The sequence below is a fragment of the Notolepis coatsorum genome (genome assembly GCF_963971535.1).
Source record: "Notolepis coatsorum genome assembly, chromosome: 14".
NCBI classification, from domain to species: Eukaryota; Metazoa; Chordata; class Actinopteri; order Aulopiformes; family Paralepididae; genus Notolepis; species Notolepis coatsorum.
In genome coordinates this window covers 112,515,839-112,533,897 of record NC_140178.1, presented here as the reverse complement: position 1 = coordinate 112,533,897, position 18,059 = coordinate 112,515,839, and the positions used below count along the sequence as shown (strand labels likewise).

General features: G+C 45.8%; 1 protein-coding gene across 1 annotated transcript in view; it reads right to left on the bottom strand.

The window, feature by feature from the left end:
* Positions 1-2,833: 2,833 nt before the first annotated feature.
* Positions 2,834-18,059, bottom strand: part of LOC311240718 (uncharacterized protein) — a gene marked incomplete at its 3' end in the record, with an annotated part of 57,234 nt that continues 42,008 nt past the window's right edge. The window contains exons 6-16 of the mRNA XM_084329292.1: positions 16,989-17,075; positions 13,364-13,439; positions 13,062-13,277; positions 12,808-12,941; positions 12,440-12,706; positions 12,132-12,321; positions 11,511-11,986; positions 10,978-11,305; positions 10,659-10,878; positions 10,497-10,550; positions 2,834-3,033 (exon numbers count right to left, since the gene is read on the bottom strand). Of these exons, the coding sequence (XP_084185418.1) occupies positions 2,834-3,033; positions 10,497-10,550; positions 10,659-10,878; positions 10,978-11,305; positions 11,511-11,986; positions 12,132-12,321; positions 12,440-12,706; positions 12,808-12,941; positions 13,062-13,277; positions 13,364-13,439; positions 16,989-17,075 (2,248 nt within the window). The remainder of the gene's footprint in view (positions 3,034-10,496; positions 10,551-10,658; positions 10,879-10,977; positions 11,306-11,510; positions 11,987-12,131; positions 12,322-12,439; positions 12,707-12,807; positions 12,942-13,061; positions 13,278-13,363; positions 13,440-16,988; positions 17,076-18,059) is intronic.

Sequence of the window (18,059 nt, the reverse complement as noted above, 5' to 3'; positions counted from 1 at the left end):
TCTCTTGTCCATTTATTTTGTTTGCTTTCTAATTTAAAATACAGTTTGAAACAGTCTGTACACAGTAGGCTATGTGTGCTAGCAGAGCTAGACTCGTCACGAGTCACGGTCCACCAAAAAGCCACAGCCAGCAGAGAAGCCGTTTTACTTTAGCTTTTAAACCAGCTGCAGCCTGAGAACTGGAGTGTGAGGGGATGTAACACTAAAGATGGCGGCAACGACAAAGAATTGCTGCAAAATAAACATACATCTGTTGTTTAATAATTTTTTTTTTTTTTTTTTTTTTTTTACTTATAACAATTTTGATAATTATCGATATTGAGAAATATGATAACATTATCATATCGTTATCGCGATATGATTTTTTGCCATATCGCCCAGCCCTATAATAGCATATGTAGCCTATAGGTCTACACACATAAATCAACAGATCTGACTTCAGAACAGAGAGTTGAAGGTAAGTAGGCCTATTGGGTACGTTCAGCAACATATCATTCAATCCAGAACCAGTACCAAGCAGTGGCATCGTGTGGGTAAAATAACAGAAGATGCCAAAAAAGATAATTATAATTTTTTTTTTTTATTAATAATCTTTTTTTAATAAATTGTTTTCATATTTAAGCCAAATAATATATATAATATATTTCTCCCTCCCTCGCTCTCTCTCCCTCTCTTTCTGAATATTACAGACACACAACACAAATATACACACACACAGTGGTTGCCTGCAGGAGGTCTGGTTTGATTATGAATCAGAGAGAGAGCGAGAGAGAGAGAGATCATTTAGGTTCTAGGTTGAAATGAATGAATGGCCTGATGTCGCCATAGGAAGCGGTTCTCAGCGTCTTGCAAGATATTGCTGACATGGCAGAACATACATGTATACAGTAGCATGTGGCTCGGCCCATCAAACACAAGCAGACCAGTACAGTATGACTCTGCGAGTCGGCGCCGCCCCATCAACACAGTATGATATGACACGGCAGAATATACAGTATGGCTTCCCACACACACACCGGCATCACTTATGAAAAGTTATCAGATTAGGTACTCACCATTGTAGCAACTGACGCGCCTTGGCCCAAATTAAGTAAAGTAAAGCAACGTCCACAAAGTTCTCCAAGTCCTGTGGGTATTCAGGTATTCTCCTAAACTTTTCTGCAGCCGAGCGAATTTCAGGTCTCCTCAATGAATTAATCAGAGAGGAATCCGAATTTCAATCAAACAATGCTGTTTGTTTAGACATTAAGACTCACATAACGTTAGCTAGCTATCTCCGGGGTTCCCTCGTATTGTTGTTTTGATTCAAACGTGGCCGCGAGGCGTGTATATTTTCCCCAACGCAGTTTCACTGAAGCGATGACGTCGTCACGTTTAGCTTTGATTGGTCAATCGGTGGAAACATTCTGGACTGGCCCGCCTCCAGAGCGGCACATTTTTTTTTATCCGCTTTTTCTCCCATCCCAATTTCGTATCGTCCAATTCAACCCTCCCCTGTCTCGAACGCTGTTTCTTGCCTCCAACAAACCGGCTGCAATGTGGACGAAGCCATACATAGCACGAGTCCCCTCCGATACCCGAGGTAGCAGCCGTCGCATCTTTTCACCTGCGCGCCGCGATCTTTCAGCGTCAGGGGTCTGCGCTTTGGAGGGGCGCCGCCCCCATCGCTTCCTGATTCTACTGCGCAGGCGCACCAACCGACCTGTAGGAGTCGCTGTCCACAACGCCCGATCCCCACCCATCAGTTTCCCACCCCCTAATACTACCCCTAATAATGTGTATTAGTACGGACGACCAGCTAAACTGAAAGCAATGTGGAGCGCTGGGATCGAACCCAGCGTCTCCAGCATTCGAGGTGAGCGCCTTGCCCACTGCACCACGTAGCCGCCCGCCCAGAGCGGCAAATTTGAAGATGCTAGACTACTTCGCTGTCAAACGGCCCCGTGTTAAGGTGTGGGAACCCCTTTATTAAGCTCGAATCTTATTGGCTAATAATTGGTTCTGGAGTCCATAACCATGAATCACATGGTGGACGCTTGAAAAAGACACCTCCCCCCTCCCCATTCTGCCTGAGCTGCAGTGACTGAAGCTGCAGTGAGCAGAGTGACTACCAGCCTGCCTCAGTGAGTCTGACAGTGTTAGAGAGAGTGAGAAGAGGGAGACAATTAAAAAAAAAAATATATATATAACAGAGATGAAAAATAATGATTTTGTATTATTATTGTAAACTATATATAAAAAAAAATATTATTTTAATTTTTTACTGTTCATATTTTTCTGGGGAAGCATGGCTTCCCTTGGCTTCCAGGAAGATTCACCACTGGTACCAAGAGGTAATTAACATGTCATTTTAGCAACAGGTAACTTCATATAGGCCTAGGCCTAGAGATTTCTACAATGGCATGCAAATGTATTGATTCTAAACAGTCCACCCTTGAGTCTAACCCTCCCACAACCGCATTTCTTTAATTACCCTGTTTATTTTATAGCAATAGGGCTGGGTGGCTTGGGCCATTGTAGAAAAGCATTAGACCACTTAAAGTCGTGGGTTAGACTGTTTAGATCACGCCTAGGGGGGTCTCTAACAACCACCCCTAGGCGTGATCTAAAGAGTCTAACCCACTCCTCCTCGTGATCTAATGCTTAAGCAGCCTACGTAGGTAGGTTTAGCAATATGTAACCACATAACAGATATTTAAAAGGTAATTAACAGGCATGTTCTGCAACATATATCCACTCTTGAACAATGAAAAACTATGAGCTTCAATGTTTTTTTGCCCCACTAGTGTTCAAAGCCACCGACAAGCTCAGGTTGTGTTGCTTCCCAGGTCGCTCAGCTGGAACTCGCCTCCTTGAGCCGGCTGGCAACTTCGGACTTGCCGTATGTGTGGAGGGCTGACAACATTGCGGAAGGGTTTCTCTTCAGCAGCAGATACTGTTTTGACATGGCCTTGAGTCCAGCAGTGAAGAGGGGGTCCCGGCTGCGTCGCCTCATGTCTGAGATCACCTCTGCGAGATCGGAGTTGTCATCATCTGAATGTGTGACAATAAGGGAATAGGTTTATTTTGAATGTGTATGCTGGTATTGTACATGCAGTATAGTATAGGTAATAATTACCATTATGCACATTGCTCTCTGCTGAACCAAGGAGACTCTGATCCGCCAGATCAGAGTCGTCATCATCTGAATGTGTGACAATAAGAAGGGAATAGGTTTATTTTGAATGTGTATGCTGGTATTGTACATGCAGTATAGTATAGGTAATAATTACCATTATGCACATTTCTCTCTGCTGAACCAAGGAGAACTAGAATGGTCTGTCTGTATTGTAGTCACAGGGTTTGAACAACTTCAAGGATGTACATACTTCATATTATTATATCCTATTTAACACTTGTGGCTGGAGTAGGGAATCCTACATAGTTAAACTAGTGTGTGCGTGTGTGACTGTGTGTGTGTGTGCAGTGGCGTTGCACAATATTTCGGGGCTCCCCCGCAGGTCGGACCATGGGGCCCCGCCCACTCCCCTAAATCAATAATAAAGTGACATGGGATAGACACTTAAAGCTTTTTTTTTTTTAAATGTTTATTTTTTCAGGCATCATTCGTTGACAAATACAAGTGGCTTTGTATTTTTTGTAACATGAAGGTATTGTAGAACGTTATAGCCATATCATAATTTGAGTTCACACAATGGAACGGTTCACATAACATAATCCTGTATAAAAGAAAAGTAGTCTACAAAAAAAAAAAAAAACACATGCTATAGGCTAGGTGTCAAACTCATGGCCCACGGGCCAAATGTGGCCCGCCACGTCATTTGATGTGGCCCCCAAGAGCTCTGGTATTTTTTTTAAACATTAATCTTAGGTTAAAAAATAGCAGCGTTAAAAGAATTGTGGGTTAATGCGTTAATAAAGCTTTAACTTTGACAGCCTTAGTTATTACACATTCTTACACACATGTATGTTGAACATCTGAGGTATTGATGAAGTAACAAAGGAAAAAAGCCAAAAGCACTTACTCCTCAGACATTCTTTGACAATTTTACAGCCCAAAATACAAAAAAGATCCAGGCGGAATAGGTAACAAAGGGTTGAAGAAATATTGTCTGAACTGTCAGATGCAAACTGGCTGTGTGACATAACCGAGCATCTCGCTCAATTGAATAAGAAGCTGTAGGGACGCAAACAAGTCCCACCCAAAACTTGACAAATATAGTTGTGAACTGAGACAACCCTTATTTTGTTATTTTTGAGTACAGTTACAGTTGTGTGTTCATGCAGACACATAATAGCAATTTCATTACGAATTGAAAATGGGGGACCCTGATGTAAACAAGTCTAAAGTCTTTCTCTGGTCTGCATCCCCTTAACAATTGTGTGTACTGAGCTGTACTGTACCCAAAATAGTCATGAAATGGGCCATGTTTAAATTTATTGAAATAACACCAATATCGTGACCTTTCAAATTGGCCCTATATTTTGTTTTCAGAGCTGTCATGGATGAAAAGCCAGCTTCACACAGATACTGTATGTGGTGCTGAATGGTATCAACACCTTAACTGCTGCATCATGAGATACTTGGTGGGCCATGAGATGAGATACTTGGTACTCTGCACCACACTCTGAAACTAGCTCTCTAGGTGGTATCAGATGAGATTTCAAAGAGTTCTTCCAAGAGTTTGGATGGAGATGTGTCAGGAAACTTTGTCTCAATGTAGTCTGTAAAAGTTTTTTTTATCCAGAGTAACTTGGTGATCCTTTTCTGTGTTTTATTAAATAATGATTTTCAGATTTTGAGAAATGGTATTTTCATGGAGAACAGTGCAGCTGCAACAGATAGCACTTTAGTGATAATTTTCTGTAATCCCAATTTTTTTTTAAATAAATTTCAAGGCCCCCCCTGTCATGCATCTATGGAATTGTCAATCAGCAGTCAAGAAAGCTGACTTCATTACTGCCTACGCCCATAGTCTAAATCTGCAGCTCCTGGCTCTAACTGAGACCTGGATAACCCCCAATAACTCATCAACACCTGCAGCATTATCTACAAACTATAACTTCACTCACACACCTCGACCTTCCAGGCGGGGTGGAGGCACTGCCCTCATGACATCTCCTTCATGGGCTACAAACGTAACACCACTCCCAGAACTGTCACTCTCCTCTCTCGAATATCATGCAGTATCTGTCTCTAATCCTTTCAATCTCACCATTGTTACACTCTACCGCCCTCCAGGTCCGCTCGATCACTTCACAGATGAGCTGGACATGCTTCTTAGCTCCTTACCGGAAGATGGTACCCCTCTCCTTCTACTGGGCGACTTCAACCTGCCTGACTCATCTCAGTCAGTCATAGTAGTCTCCCTCCTACAATCGTTTGACCTGACTCCCACTGCCATGCCTCCCACCCACAAAGCAGGCAACTCCTTGGATCTCATATTTTCCCGTAACTCCAGCATCATTAACACCACGGTAACTCCCCTACATGTATCTGACCATTCCTTCATATCCTTCTCACTAACTCTCATGCTTAACCGAAAGGTCTTCACCCCAACTCAAACAGTCTCACTCAGACGCAACCTGCCCTCCCTATCCCCCTCCACCCTCTCCTCTGACATACTATCCGCTCTACCTTTGAGTGACACCTTCTCTGCTCTCTCCACAGAGATGGCAACCTCCACCCTCCTTTCAGCCCTGGCAACCTCCTTCGACAAGCTCTGTCCCCTCGTTGAGAAACCTGCCCGCCGTTCCCCACCCAGTCCATGGCTGACAGATCCAGTGAGAGAACAAAGACAGGTCCTGAGAGCAGCTGAAAGGAAGTATAGAAAGTCACGCCTCACTGCTGACATCGACACATATCACAACCTCTTGTTAACATTCTCCAAAACCATCACTAATGCCAAAGCTTCTTTCTTCCACCATAGGATCGAGGCCTCTGCCAAGAATCTTCGCAAACTGCATGCTACCATGTCCTCCCTCCTCACTCCCCCCCCACCCCCCCCTCCCTCATCTTTCTCTGCCGAAGACTTTGCGATCTTCTTTGAGGAAAAAGTGGAGAACATCCGCAGCTCCTTCTCCCAACCCCCACCCATTCCAAATGCTGAATCGAGAACCTCATCCTTCACTCTGTCATCTTTCTCTCCCATTACAGAAGCAGAGACCCTGACACTGGTAACGTCAAACCGTCCGACTACTTGCCAGCTGGACCAGCTACCCTCCCCACTCCTCCAGACCATAGCACCAGACATCCTCCCATTCCTAACTGCAACCATCAACTCCTCACTCAACTCGGGGGTGGTCCCCACCTCCCTAAAACAAGCCAGAGTCACGCCGCTCATAAAAAAACCAACCCTGAACCCTACTGTCATAGGCAACTACCGTCCTGTCTCTCTTCTCTCCTTCCTTTCTAAAACACTTGAACGTGCTGTATCCAACCAACTTACTACTTATCTCTTACAGAATGACCTCCTAGACCCTAATCAGTCAGGCTTCAGGACTGGTCACTCCACAGAGACAGCCCTCATTGCGGTCACAGAGGCACTTCACTTAGCAAAAGCGAAAGGCCTCTCCTCTGTCCTGATTCTCCTAGATCTATCTGCAGCCTTCGACACAGTCAACCACCAGATCCTCCTTGCGGCCCTCGCAGGAATGGGAGTGGCTGGCTCTGCGCTGACATGGCTGTCATCATACCTCAATGACCGCTCCTACCAAGTGTCATGGAGAGGGACCCTGTCGGCCACCCGCCCCCTGCGGACGGGTGTCCCCCAGGGCTCGGTTTTAGGACCCCTTCTCTTCTCCCTCTACACTAAATCACTGGGTAACATTATCACGTCTCATGGCTTCTCCTACCATTGTTATGCCGACGATACTCAACTCTTCCTCTCCTTCCCTCCCTCAGATATCCACGTCTCTGTGCGGATCTCGGCCTGTCTGTCCGACATCTCAGCCTGGATGACGTCCAACCACCTCAAACTGAACCTAAGCAAAACAGAATTGCTCCACCTGCCGGCCAAATCCTCCCCCCTAACCGACCTTTCAATCACAGTCGAGAATGCAGCTGTGACTGCGTCCCCGACCGCCAAGAACCTTGGTGTTGTCCTCGACGACCAGTTGAACTTCTCTGCTCACATCGCAGCGACGACCAGAACCTGCCGATTCCTCCTGAGCAACGTCAGAAGGATACGCCCCTTCCTGACAAAAGAAGCCACCCAACTCCTCGTCCAATCAACAGTCATCTCCCGCCTCGACTACTGCAATGCACTGCTCGCTGGCCTCCCGGCCACTGCCACTAAGCCTCTTCAACTCATTCAGAACGCAGCGGCCCGCCTGATCTCAAACCTACCGAAGTCGGCCCATGTCACCCCACTTCTTAGGGACCTGCACTGGCTCCCCATTGCTGCACGAATCCGCTTCAAGGCCCTCGACCTAGCATACCGTGCGGCAAAGGGAACCGCTCCCGCCTACCTCCGGTCAATGGTCTCTAACTACACACCCTCAAGACCCCTACGCTCTGCATCTTCTGGCCGCCTCAGACCTACTCCTATCCAAGCTCCGGGAGGGTCATCAAAGAGAAGTCGCCTATTCTCAGTCCTTGCCCCACAATGGTGGAATGAACTACCCACCCCAGTTAGGACAGCCGAATCACGTCCAATCTTTCGCCGTCGACTAAAGACGCACTTCTTCAACCATTATCTGAATTAAAAAAAAAAAAAAAAAAAAAAAAAAAAATCTAACCCTAACTAACCGTACTGTCATGCACTTGTCCTAATAAACTAACCTACACTGTAGCACTCAACACTTTGATGAACATTGTTGCTCAGCTGATAGAGTTGTGCCCTTCCTGATGGCTTGTCGTACAGAACTTGTAAGTCGCTTTGGATAAAAGCGTCAGCTAAATGACTAAATGTAAATGTAAATGTAAATGCATCTGCGCCCCCCCTGGGGGGCGCGCCCCCCACTTTGAGAAACACTGCATTAGTTGGATGTATGGCCTCTGCAAGGTTGTGTGCAGCCATTTGTTTTTGTAACATCTGCTACATCTGTCCCACGTGTTCTTTGCAGCTCACAGTTGTTAGTTCTGCCCCTCTTGACTGTGACAAAAAGGTTTTGAACAAACTTAATGTCATAGCTTGTATTTGATGATATTCTTCTTTGTTATTTACTTGAATGGTTTAATCATTGATTGATGGAGTAATATGGGGTTCTGATAAACTAAAATTATTTGTTAAAATAACATGAGCTAACATATATTTTTACATCTATGCAAATGCATATGCAATGTATAACTTGAATAAGTAATAAATACAGAAACATGTTTAACAATATGTAAATGAGTAGCTACATTTATTTTACATTACAACATTAATTTTTTTGATCCACTTTTTCTCCCATTTTTCTATATTTTTCTCCCATCCCAATTTCGTATCATCCAATTCAACCCTCCCCTGTCACGGACGCTGTTTCTTGCCTCCCACAAGCCGGCTGCAATGTGGACTAAGTCATACATAGCACAAGTCCCCTCCGGTACTTGAGGTAACAGCAGTCGCATCTTTTCACCTGCGCAGCTCGATCTCTCAGTGGCGAGGAGTAACGCGTGGGAGGCTCACGCTGCCCCTGACACTTCCTGATTCTACTGCGCAGGCGCACCAACCGACCTGTAGGAGTCGCTGTCCACAACGCCCGATAACATTTATAAGGTCTTTGGCCCTTTGAGGGCAACCATAATGCTGATGTGGCCCTCTGTGAAAATGAGTTTGACACCCATAGTAGAGGATGCAGTCAGGAGCTGCTTTTATATTTTTTTTTTATTATCTTTCTTGCCCTCCTTTTTCCCGATTTTTTCTCCCATCCCACCCTTCCTGGTTGTTGCGTACTTTCCCCTACTGTTGGTCCGGGAGACCGGAGACTGTCACATGCTTTCCTCCGACGCATGTGCAGCCTGGGACACTATCTCTCCTCAGATCCAACCCTCGCTGAGCAGGCGCCCCGACCGAACTGTAGGGGTCGCTGTCCACAACGCCCAGGACCCACCCTTCAGCTTCCCACCCCCTGATACAGCCAATTGTATCAGCGTGAGAGGACAGCCAAGCTGATAGCAACGCCGGGAGCTGGATTCGAACAGGCGAATCCTAGTGTCTCCCGGTGTTTGTGACGAACGTAATCTCCGTGCGCCACCTGCCCCCCCAGGAGCTGCTTTCTATTGTAGTAGGCCTATTATTTTATACAAGCACGTCTCCTGGCATTCTTCTGCGCAAAGTCCAACACTCTTTAAATCTAGTGTCGGCTCTCAATATTAAAAACGTTAATAATAATAATAATAATAATAATAATAATAGCTTCATTTTATATAGCGCCTTTCAAAAGACCCAAGGTCGCTTTACATAGGGGGGAAAATAACTAAAGTAACAAACAGTGGTCAGACACAACATAATTTTGTGCTGGCTGTTCGGTGTCTGCCCATCACCTCCACCAAGCGTGGAGAATAGGAATAAATTATTGGCAGGGTCTCTCTAAAGAACAAGAATTATCTCGCTCTCATTTGGCAGCATGTATCGTTTATGATACGCGGCGGTGGAAACATAATCTGACCATTGCGGCGCAAATATCATCCGATAGTTTTACGAGAGAGTTGGGGTTTTGGACCGAGGTCCTAACCAGAATAACTGATGTTAGTACACTAACACTGGCCTCTCGCAACTCTGCTTTCCGGAGTCAGTGAGAGAAAATAGGTGATATAGATAATGGTAATTTCTTATCTATAGAACTTATGGCGCGTTATGCGCACAATTTAAACCATGTACTAAAAAATTTACGGATTAGATTCCAATTCCAATGTAACCTGTAGCCTACTCGTACTGGTTATGGCGAATAAAACGTTATATTATTCTAACCTGTCTCGGCGGCTGTAGCGACAGCGTGGTGGGGGCCTGGCTGGGCTGTGTGTCTGCTGTCTGCCTGGACTCGGAGCTGACCGGGGGGTTGCTAGTGGTGGCCGGGCTGGGTGAAGAGCTTACTGCCGAGTGCCGATGCATCTTCAGTAACGTTAGAGTCAGTCTACCTTTGCTGCCTGCTGGACCAATGATGTTCTTTTTGGTAGCTTTGCCGTCTCCTGTTCGGCTTTCGCTCTCATCTTGTTTTTCTGAGCACTGCTTGGGTATTTGCGCTTCATTTTTACCAGCGCGTCCCGCTTTGTTTTGAACGCTGCCCAGCCTGCCAATGAACATTAGTTATCAGCCGGCTAGCCCTATCGCAGTTGAGCAAATCATTATAATGATACACTGTTGTACTACAGCGTACACATGACGGGGACGGAGTGCCTAGCAACATAGCAGGGAGGGAGGAGGGGGCCCCGCCCTCTGCGTCCTGTTCCCGCATTACGAAATCTAAGAGGATAGCCTACAGTCGGGGCGTGCAGGGGCCTCCCCTACGCCACTGTGTGTGTGTGTGTGTGTGTGTGAGAAAGTGACACAAACAGACAGTTCATAACTAACCGGTTTCTTGCAGCTGTTCCATGGGCGTACTGCTTGGTCCAGGGGGGGTGGCTTCTGTTGACACAAAAGACATCCACATATCAACAACTACAGTATTTCACATCTTATGGTGTGTGTGTGTTTGTGTACGGTTTATTGTGAAAAGGAAGGCATTAGCTTTACCTCCTGATGTTAATTTGAGCATTTCTGCTCTCATCTCCGGACTTGTGGGGAGGAAAGTGCTGGACATATCCACACTGTAAAACTTGACCACTGCTGCCAGGTGTTTACATGGGGCCCCAGTTTGTCCTACCGGGCATGAGCACAGCTCCATCTCCATGTCCACGATGTATGTCCCCTGGGCCTTCACCGACCCCTTCACCTCATACGTGTTGTCCTCAAGCTATACAAATCATAAGTCATACAAGGGACATTATACAATGGCTAAATCTGCACTGCTTACTGCAGTAATCTCTAAAAGTATGCATTTGAGATATAGTACCTGCTGAATCTGAGATGCAGTGTGGTTGCAATCCTGGGGAAGGAATCTCCTCTTCTGGTACGCCTCCCAGCGTCCGAGGGCAACATCCACAATGCGGGCCTCATAGTAGACATCCAGCCTCGAGGTCAGGAGGTCAAACACTTGGCCTGGATTGAAGGCTTTCGTCTTCTGGAGGATTTTGTCTTTGAGGACCACCCGCATCGCTGCTTCAGCAAAATTGTTGGTGTTAATTCCCCGGGTGAGGAGACCGCAGCTGTCCCGGTAACAGAGTGCCCAACACTCCCTGCGACTGTACAGGCGCTCAATGTACTGCAGGTACTTTTCATACCTGCAATTGATCAAATAAGGAAACAAACAGAGAAAATGCACTTACATGGATGTAATGACAGCAGGCTCATGAAGAGGTAGACACACATATGAAGTATGCAAACACAAGCCTCCTGACTTTCTTGCACCGAATTTGCAAGACTGCTGTGTGATTGTGGGAATGTCTGTGTAAAGCTAAACATAAGCAAACTTGTCTAAGCACTAACCTGACTGCAACAGGGTGCTCTCTCGCCTCCAAGTACAGCCTGTCCACCTCTGCTATCTCCTTGGAGTAGAGCATCTCTTTAACCAGAGTGAACAGAGTTGGTCCGTCTCTGCACACCACCAGACTCTCCTTGCTCCACAGCCATCTCCATACTGCTTGTAGCAGATGGAAGGAGCACAGGAGAGGAGTGGCTAGTGGGAATGCCCTCCCTAAGGCTCCCCTCTCTGCCGTGCAGTCATCCGTGATGAATACCTGTGGCCCTGCTGCTCCCCTGCCAGCAAAGGCCCTCTCTCCAATCAAATTCTTCAGCAGCTGTAACCCTTCAAAAATAGTCTCCTCATCCTCAGACTGGCAGAAGAAGATCCCCAACGGTAGACCTCCGGCAGGGCTGTGTGTCAGCAACAAAAAAACTTGCATGTTCTTCCTATCCATGTTCCCTGATGAATCTATAAAGCAGAGTTCGCCACTGTGCTTCAGCTGACAGACCGACAAACACAGACGGACAGACAGAGGCAGGCATAGTTAGTGTTAGTTAGTGTGTTACTTAGTTGCCACCTCAGCACCACTGTGAATGGAACACCATGACAAAATCACAGTATACAGATACAAATAGCCAAAATACCTGGTGGTGCACTTTTTTCATCAGGGGAGAGCACACCGCAATTAATGGGGCTCCCTGAGAAGAGGTTCCCATTACAGCACAGCTGTCCTGGCACTTCTCGTTGTAGGTTTCCACCTGTTGACCGAGGGCTTCCACCATACTTTGGCCACTCTGGGTGCCAAGTTGGTCCTTGGACACCTTTTGGAATAATCTGGCATAGAACACTAATTTAGTTGGTGGAATTGTAACTGCATACAATTCCAATTCAATGAACATCTACATGGTTATGAATATTTTGGCAGTACTGGAGTTTATAATTGAACGTTTACCTTTGCACATAGGACTTCTCTGGGCAGATCTCTCTGTTGCCTGCAGCATAGACGTAGTTGTCTCCTTGTTCGATTTTGATATCGTGCTTTAGCACAGCAAAAGCAGAAGGAGGGGTGTGGCCAATCGCAAATAACCCCGTCAATGTGTCTATGGCCTTTTGTCCAACATCTCTATAGCGGATGGCATCTCCAACATGGAGATCATGATTGTGCCTATTCACAATGCGAACGCGCAATGGGAAATGAGGGATGTGTGGGTCTTTGCTCCTGTAAAACAAATCAAAATCAACTTAACAATAAAAACTAGGCCCCAACTGTTATGTCCATAAAAACAATTGAATTATAAGTATTGTATAGTGCAAACTCACCGGTACATTCCTCTATTTTTTAGTGTAACAGCCATGGTAGCTTGGCAGCCGGTGTTTTTGGATGCCATGGTAGCTTGGCAGCCGGTGTTTTTGGATGACATGCTGCGCACCTTATGCTGGCACCGGTAACATTTCTGCGCAACATTTTGATTGAATGCAGTATGGGTTAGCAGTATGGGCTAGCAGTATGGGTGAAAGACAGAAATGGTAATCTAACAAATGACAGTAAGACGTTTTGACAACACAATTCTTACCTTGAATAGGACAGAGCGCCCCATCCCTGGTCGGGTACACTCCACTCTCCATGTCACCCCAGATGACTCGTTCACCAACCTCACCCACTCCTTGGCCTGTTCCACAGTGCGGACATCCACGCATACTGTAGACACGAAACCAGTGTGGTCTCCTAATGGGGCCACCTCTTCTTCATACCCGCACACATGAAGCGGAAACTTGTCAGGCAGCCAACCCTACAGGATACATGCAATTAGCCTACTGGTAATTTAAGACCCCCACATAAAGATCAGGAATGATCATATTCCACGACAGGGATTACCTTTAACTGTGGGTAGTCCTCTATATTCTTGTCTTGTGCTCTCGCTGGGTAGTCATCACAACCCCCACCACCAAGTCTAAAGTCCAAATGAACACAAAAACAGCAGGCTAGCTATTTAGGTATACAAATACTGTATATCTTATGATCAGGGGTGAAAATTTACTTTTGGCTCACCCGCCAGGGGGACTGGTAGATGAAAAAAATCCACCGGCCAAGTATATTTTTTACCGGCCAAATATTGTATTTGTCACAAATATATGTTTTAGTAGGCTAAATTTTTTTGAGAATTATATGGGTTCAATTACATAGCCTACTGAAAGCTTTGCTCCACTAGTCTGTCAAACAATTAGTTTCCGTGTGACTACTAGTCTGTGTGACTAGTAGTATAAGCCCTGCTTATGATGTAGCCTACAGCAGGGGTTCCCAAACTTTTCAGGCCGCGACCCAAAAATAACGGGGTCAGAGAACCGCGACCACCACTATTATAGTAGGGAAAAAAATATATATATATAAATGGAAATGTATGGTTGAAACATGCACACTGTTGTGAAGGGCCAGATTAAACCGAATATATATATTTATTTATATATATATATTTAATTGTATTTGTATATTCTCTAATATTCCCTGATATCCCTTGTATATTCCTTGTACAATATGCATTAAATATCCATTCTAGCCTACTGAACATCCCATAATAGTCTCCATTCGACTATTGGTCGAGACCTTGGTGCCAGGCTGCCATACCCCCCAGACCCAGTTCAAACGTACCGCTCAACATGTACGAACAAGTCCTAGTTCCGCGTAGGAATCTGGCTACCGCACCACTAACGGTACTATTTGTTCATAGTGCGTATATATACTGCGCTACTAAAGTAGGACTTCCTTTTTAGTCCAGTTTCTTACCCTCCAATAGAGTGACAGACGTAAAGCCTCCCCGCGACGCCACGTGTGGGAGTAAGGCCAAGTTCGGCCTACCATCGGTATTGAGACATCGTGTATATTAATATTTGAATAGTCATATTTGGCACTATATCGTCGAGTTGGACGTAGTCTATTAAGCTAATAATAGTCTATTCATATGTAGTGCTTCGTGCGGTGAGAATACTATCGTAGTCAGTACCCCATCGTTTCGGGCAGAGAACTGGCTGCTTATCCAGGGTGGCCGACCCCATGTGAGGCTGCACCCGAGGAGCCCCAGAGCCGACGAGCGAGTGGACCTGCATACCGGATTATTCTACCGACGACAGCCCGCCTTCCCAGGCACGGATTATGCTTTGTATACAGTGATTATTCTATGGATAAAGACCAACACTGCCGTGTGTTGGAAAACCCCCCCCCGGAGAGGACGACAGGTGAGGAGACGCTCTACACGACGAGGTCGCTTCACGTCTCTCCATCGTGGACCGAAGGAAGCCGGCCCACAGAGAGTCCAACTGCTTTCATCTGTGGATCGAGGATCGCTGAGGCACCGAGCCGCACAACCGTGGGTTCTCCCAGGATACCCTCGGCCAGACGGATACAGCCAGACTGCGTGTACCGGTTCCGCAACAGTAAGTGACTTCCGGGTAGGCCTGATTGGCCCCGACAGGCACGTGACGCGGCAAACTCAGGACGCGCAACGAGGCTGCTGAGAGCTGTCGCGCGGAAATAGGCTGTCTATTGCCATTCTCTAACACAAACTCTAACCTTAACCAGCTCCTTAACAGCGCCTAAACTTAACCGTTCTAACCTTAACCAACTCCGAAACAATGCCTAACCTTAACCTTAACCATGCCTAACCTTAACCATAGAAAGAATATTGCCATTCTCTAACACAAACTCTAACCTTAACCAGCTCCTTAACAGCGCCTAAACTTAACCGTTCTAACCTTAACCAACTCCGAAACAATGCCTAACCTTAACCTTAACCTTAACCATGCCTAACCTTAACCGGCGAAAGAATACACGTTAAAAAAAAAATCACGTTAAAAAAAAAGATTTGATGGGATTCGAACTCACCAACAACGGACCGCAGGATCGCAGGACCGCTGCTCTGCGAGGTGAGCTATAGCGCCGAATGAGAGTCATGGCGTATTTGGACGGTTACGTAATTCCGTAAGGGCTCCGCGGAGCGTGCCGCGCGGCAGAGAAAGTTGCGCGTCACGTGCCTGTCGGGGCCAATCAGGCCTACCCCGGAAGTCACTTACTGTTGCGAAACAGCTACACGCAGCCAGACTCTACCCCCCCCCCCTTCTCCAGTTGTCTTACAAGCGACCGGAATTCCCCCCTAGTGTATCCAGTTCTATAATCATTGAAGTATCATTGCTATTATTCCTTAAATATTCCAGGTTGTATATTTACCGCCTGCGCCACCAGAGATTGGACGTTCTCTATTGATATGCCAACGAATACTCATTTGCCATAAAAGTGCATCCTATTTCAAATCATAAATGTAATTAAGTGATTGCTCTACATACCTTTTGCTATGTATTAATTATTATTAAACGCAGACTTTCGACTTGGTACATTTGTGTTGGATCGTTTCATCTACGTGGGAGTGTTTACCATAATTATTTATGCCTAGTACTGGGTGGCCAGAGTCTAAAGTACAAGAGGTAGTGGTAGTAAGTATCATATCTAACAATACAGTCAGGGAATTGTACCCCTCAGTTACACACACGTTCAAACGCACACACACTAATAAGCATTGGAGGCTTTTAACCAGGGCCGGACTGGGGAAATCATTCAGGCCAGGAAATAGTGCAAAATATAGCCCCAGTCAAGCCACTTTTTAAGCAGGGGGTCTGGGGACATTTCTTGTTACAAAGACTTAATTTCCTGCATTCTGGTGCAGGCATTTTTTTATTTGTACCCTTTAAATGCCAGTGTTTGTGATGGCATCACAAATTATTGTTAAAAAACAGGCTAGCATGTATGATTAGCAACAACACTGATTTTGATGGATTTTCAGTTTTTTTTGTAATGTCAGATTGAAAATAATACAATCTTTTATTCAACTTCAGCCCTGATCATACCACATATTAATTTTATAATTCTAACCATTTAAATGCCAGTGTGTGTGATGGCATATATTTGCAATATATCAAATGCAAAGTAGATTTTTCTGGGGGGGATTATTACAGGCTAGCATGTGTCAATGATTAGCAACAACAGTTTTTTGTAAGGGTCCCGCCTCCACCAATCACATGCAGCTCCTTTTGTGTGTGTGTGTGTGAGAGCAAGAGAGAGAGAGAGAGAGAGAGAGAGAGAGAGAGAGAGAGAGAGAGAGAGAGAGAGAGAGAGAGAGATAGTTCTCCAACTTGTGTGAGTTGCAGTGATCTCCTGGTTGTTCCCCACCTAGGTTATCCAACTATTGCGCTGCTGCAACTAGAAACACTGTCCTGGCCTGCTTCTAAGGTCAGTGGCCTGACTGCAAAAAAAATTAAAATTAAATCATATGGCAACCCCCCCGCGGCGGCTCGCGACCGACCCCGACTTTGGGAACCCCTGGCCTACAGCACACCAGGTTTTAGAAATGTGCCTCATGAATGAAATGCATTACTCTGATTGCTAGGGTAACAACACCCCTTAGCTGTTATAAAAACCACCATAAACCACAGAATAACTATGTACTAAAATTTACCTCTGCTTGGCTGAATAGCAGTGATCCTCCATATTCCAGCACGAGGGTTTGTGGACGACGTAGGACGTGTAAAAGCGTGTGTCCTTCCTTGAAACGAAGGAAGGAAGGATTCAAGGATGAGTATTCGGACAGGCCCCAGGTGTTGTCAATTAGCAGGGCCCAACTTCCATGGAGTGGAGTATAGGACTATAAACCTCTCTTGGAAAGCGTCATGTGACCCTTTCTAGCCAATCACACTGCCGTATTCAGACCCCGTCTATTTTGCCATTGTTGATCTATCTATAGGGGGGCCTATAGCCTATTCGACCAGATGAAACGTCAATCAGCTGTTCTATCTACAAACTATTCATAGGTTTCATCTGTAGTCCTCTACCTGCCATGTTGAGGACCAACACAGGTGATTCAAATGAATTCATTAATTGTACTGCCCATGATTCAATTCAGTAGAGCGAATCAGACAAATTGGATCACCTGTGTTGGTCCTCAACATGGCATTCATAGTCCTCTAGACTCTACTACAGATGAAACCCATGAATACAGAGGTGCTTCACCTTATCACTCGCTCTCTACCAGCTAGCTACTACTGACCGACTCAGCTGAGAGCGTCGTTTCTTGTTGTGATCGTGTCATCATATAAAAAATTGTCAAGCTACAATATTATTAAAGTTAACATTCTAGTTACATTTCACCAGATGAATCTGATACAATCGGCATCGAATGACATTTCCATCCCTCTGAAATCCTGTCAGGAATTGTGCCTCAAAGCATGAATGAACCGGCATTTCTAAACGTAGCGTAGCTAGCACATAAAGTCATTGGCGGAGTTGGGGTTCGCTCGAGAGCAGAGACGCGTAGAGAGCTGCCTGCCGCATCTTGTTTACATTGGGCGCTGAGAGAAACGTCAGTGGCCAATCAGATTGCAGATCCCGAACGCGGAACTGAAAGTGGGTTGGGCAAAATCTTTACGCGTTGGGGAGAGGTGAAACGGACGGCCCCCAGGGGAGGGACGGGGAGGCGCTGGATACTAGGGCTGCACAATTTTGGGAAGTGAACAGATATTGCGATTACATT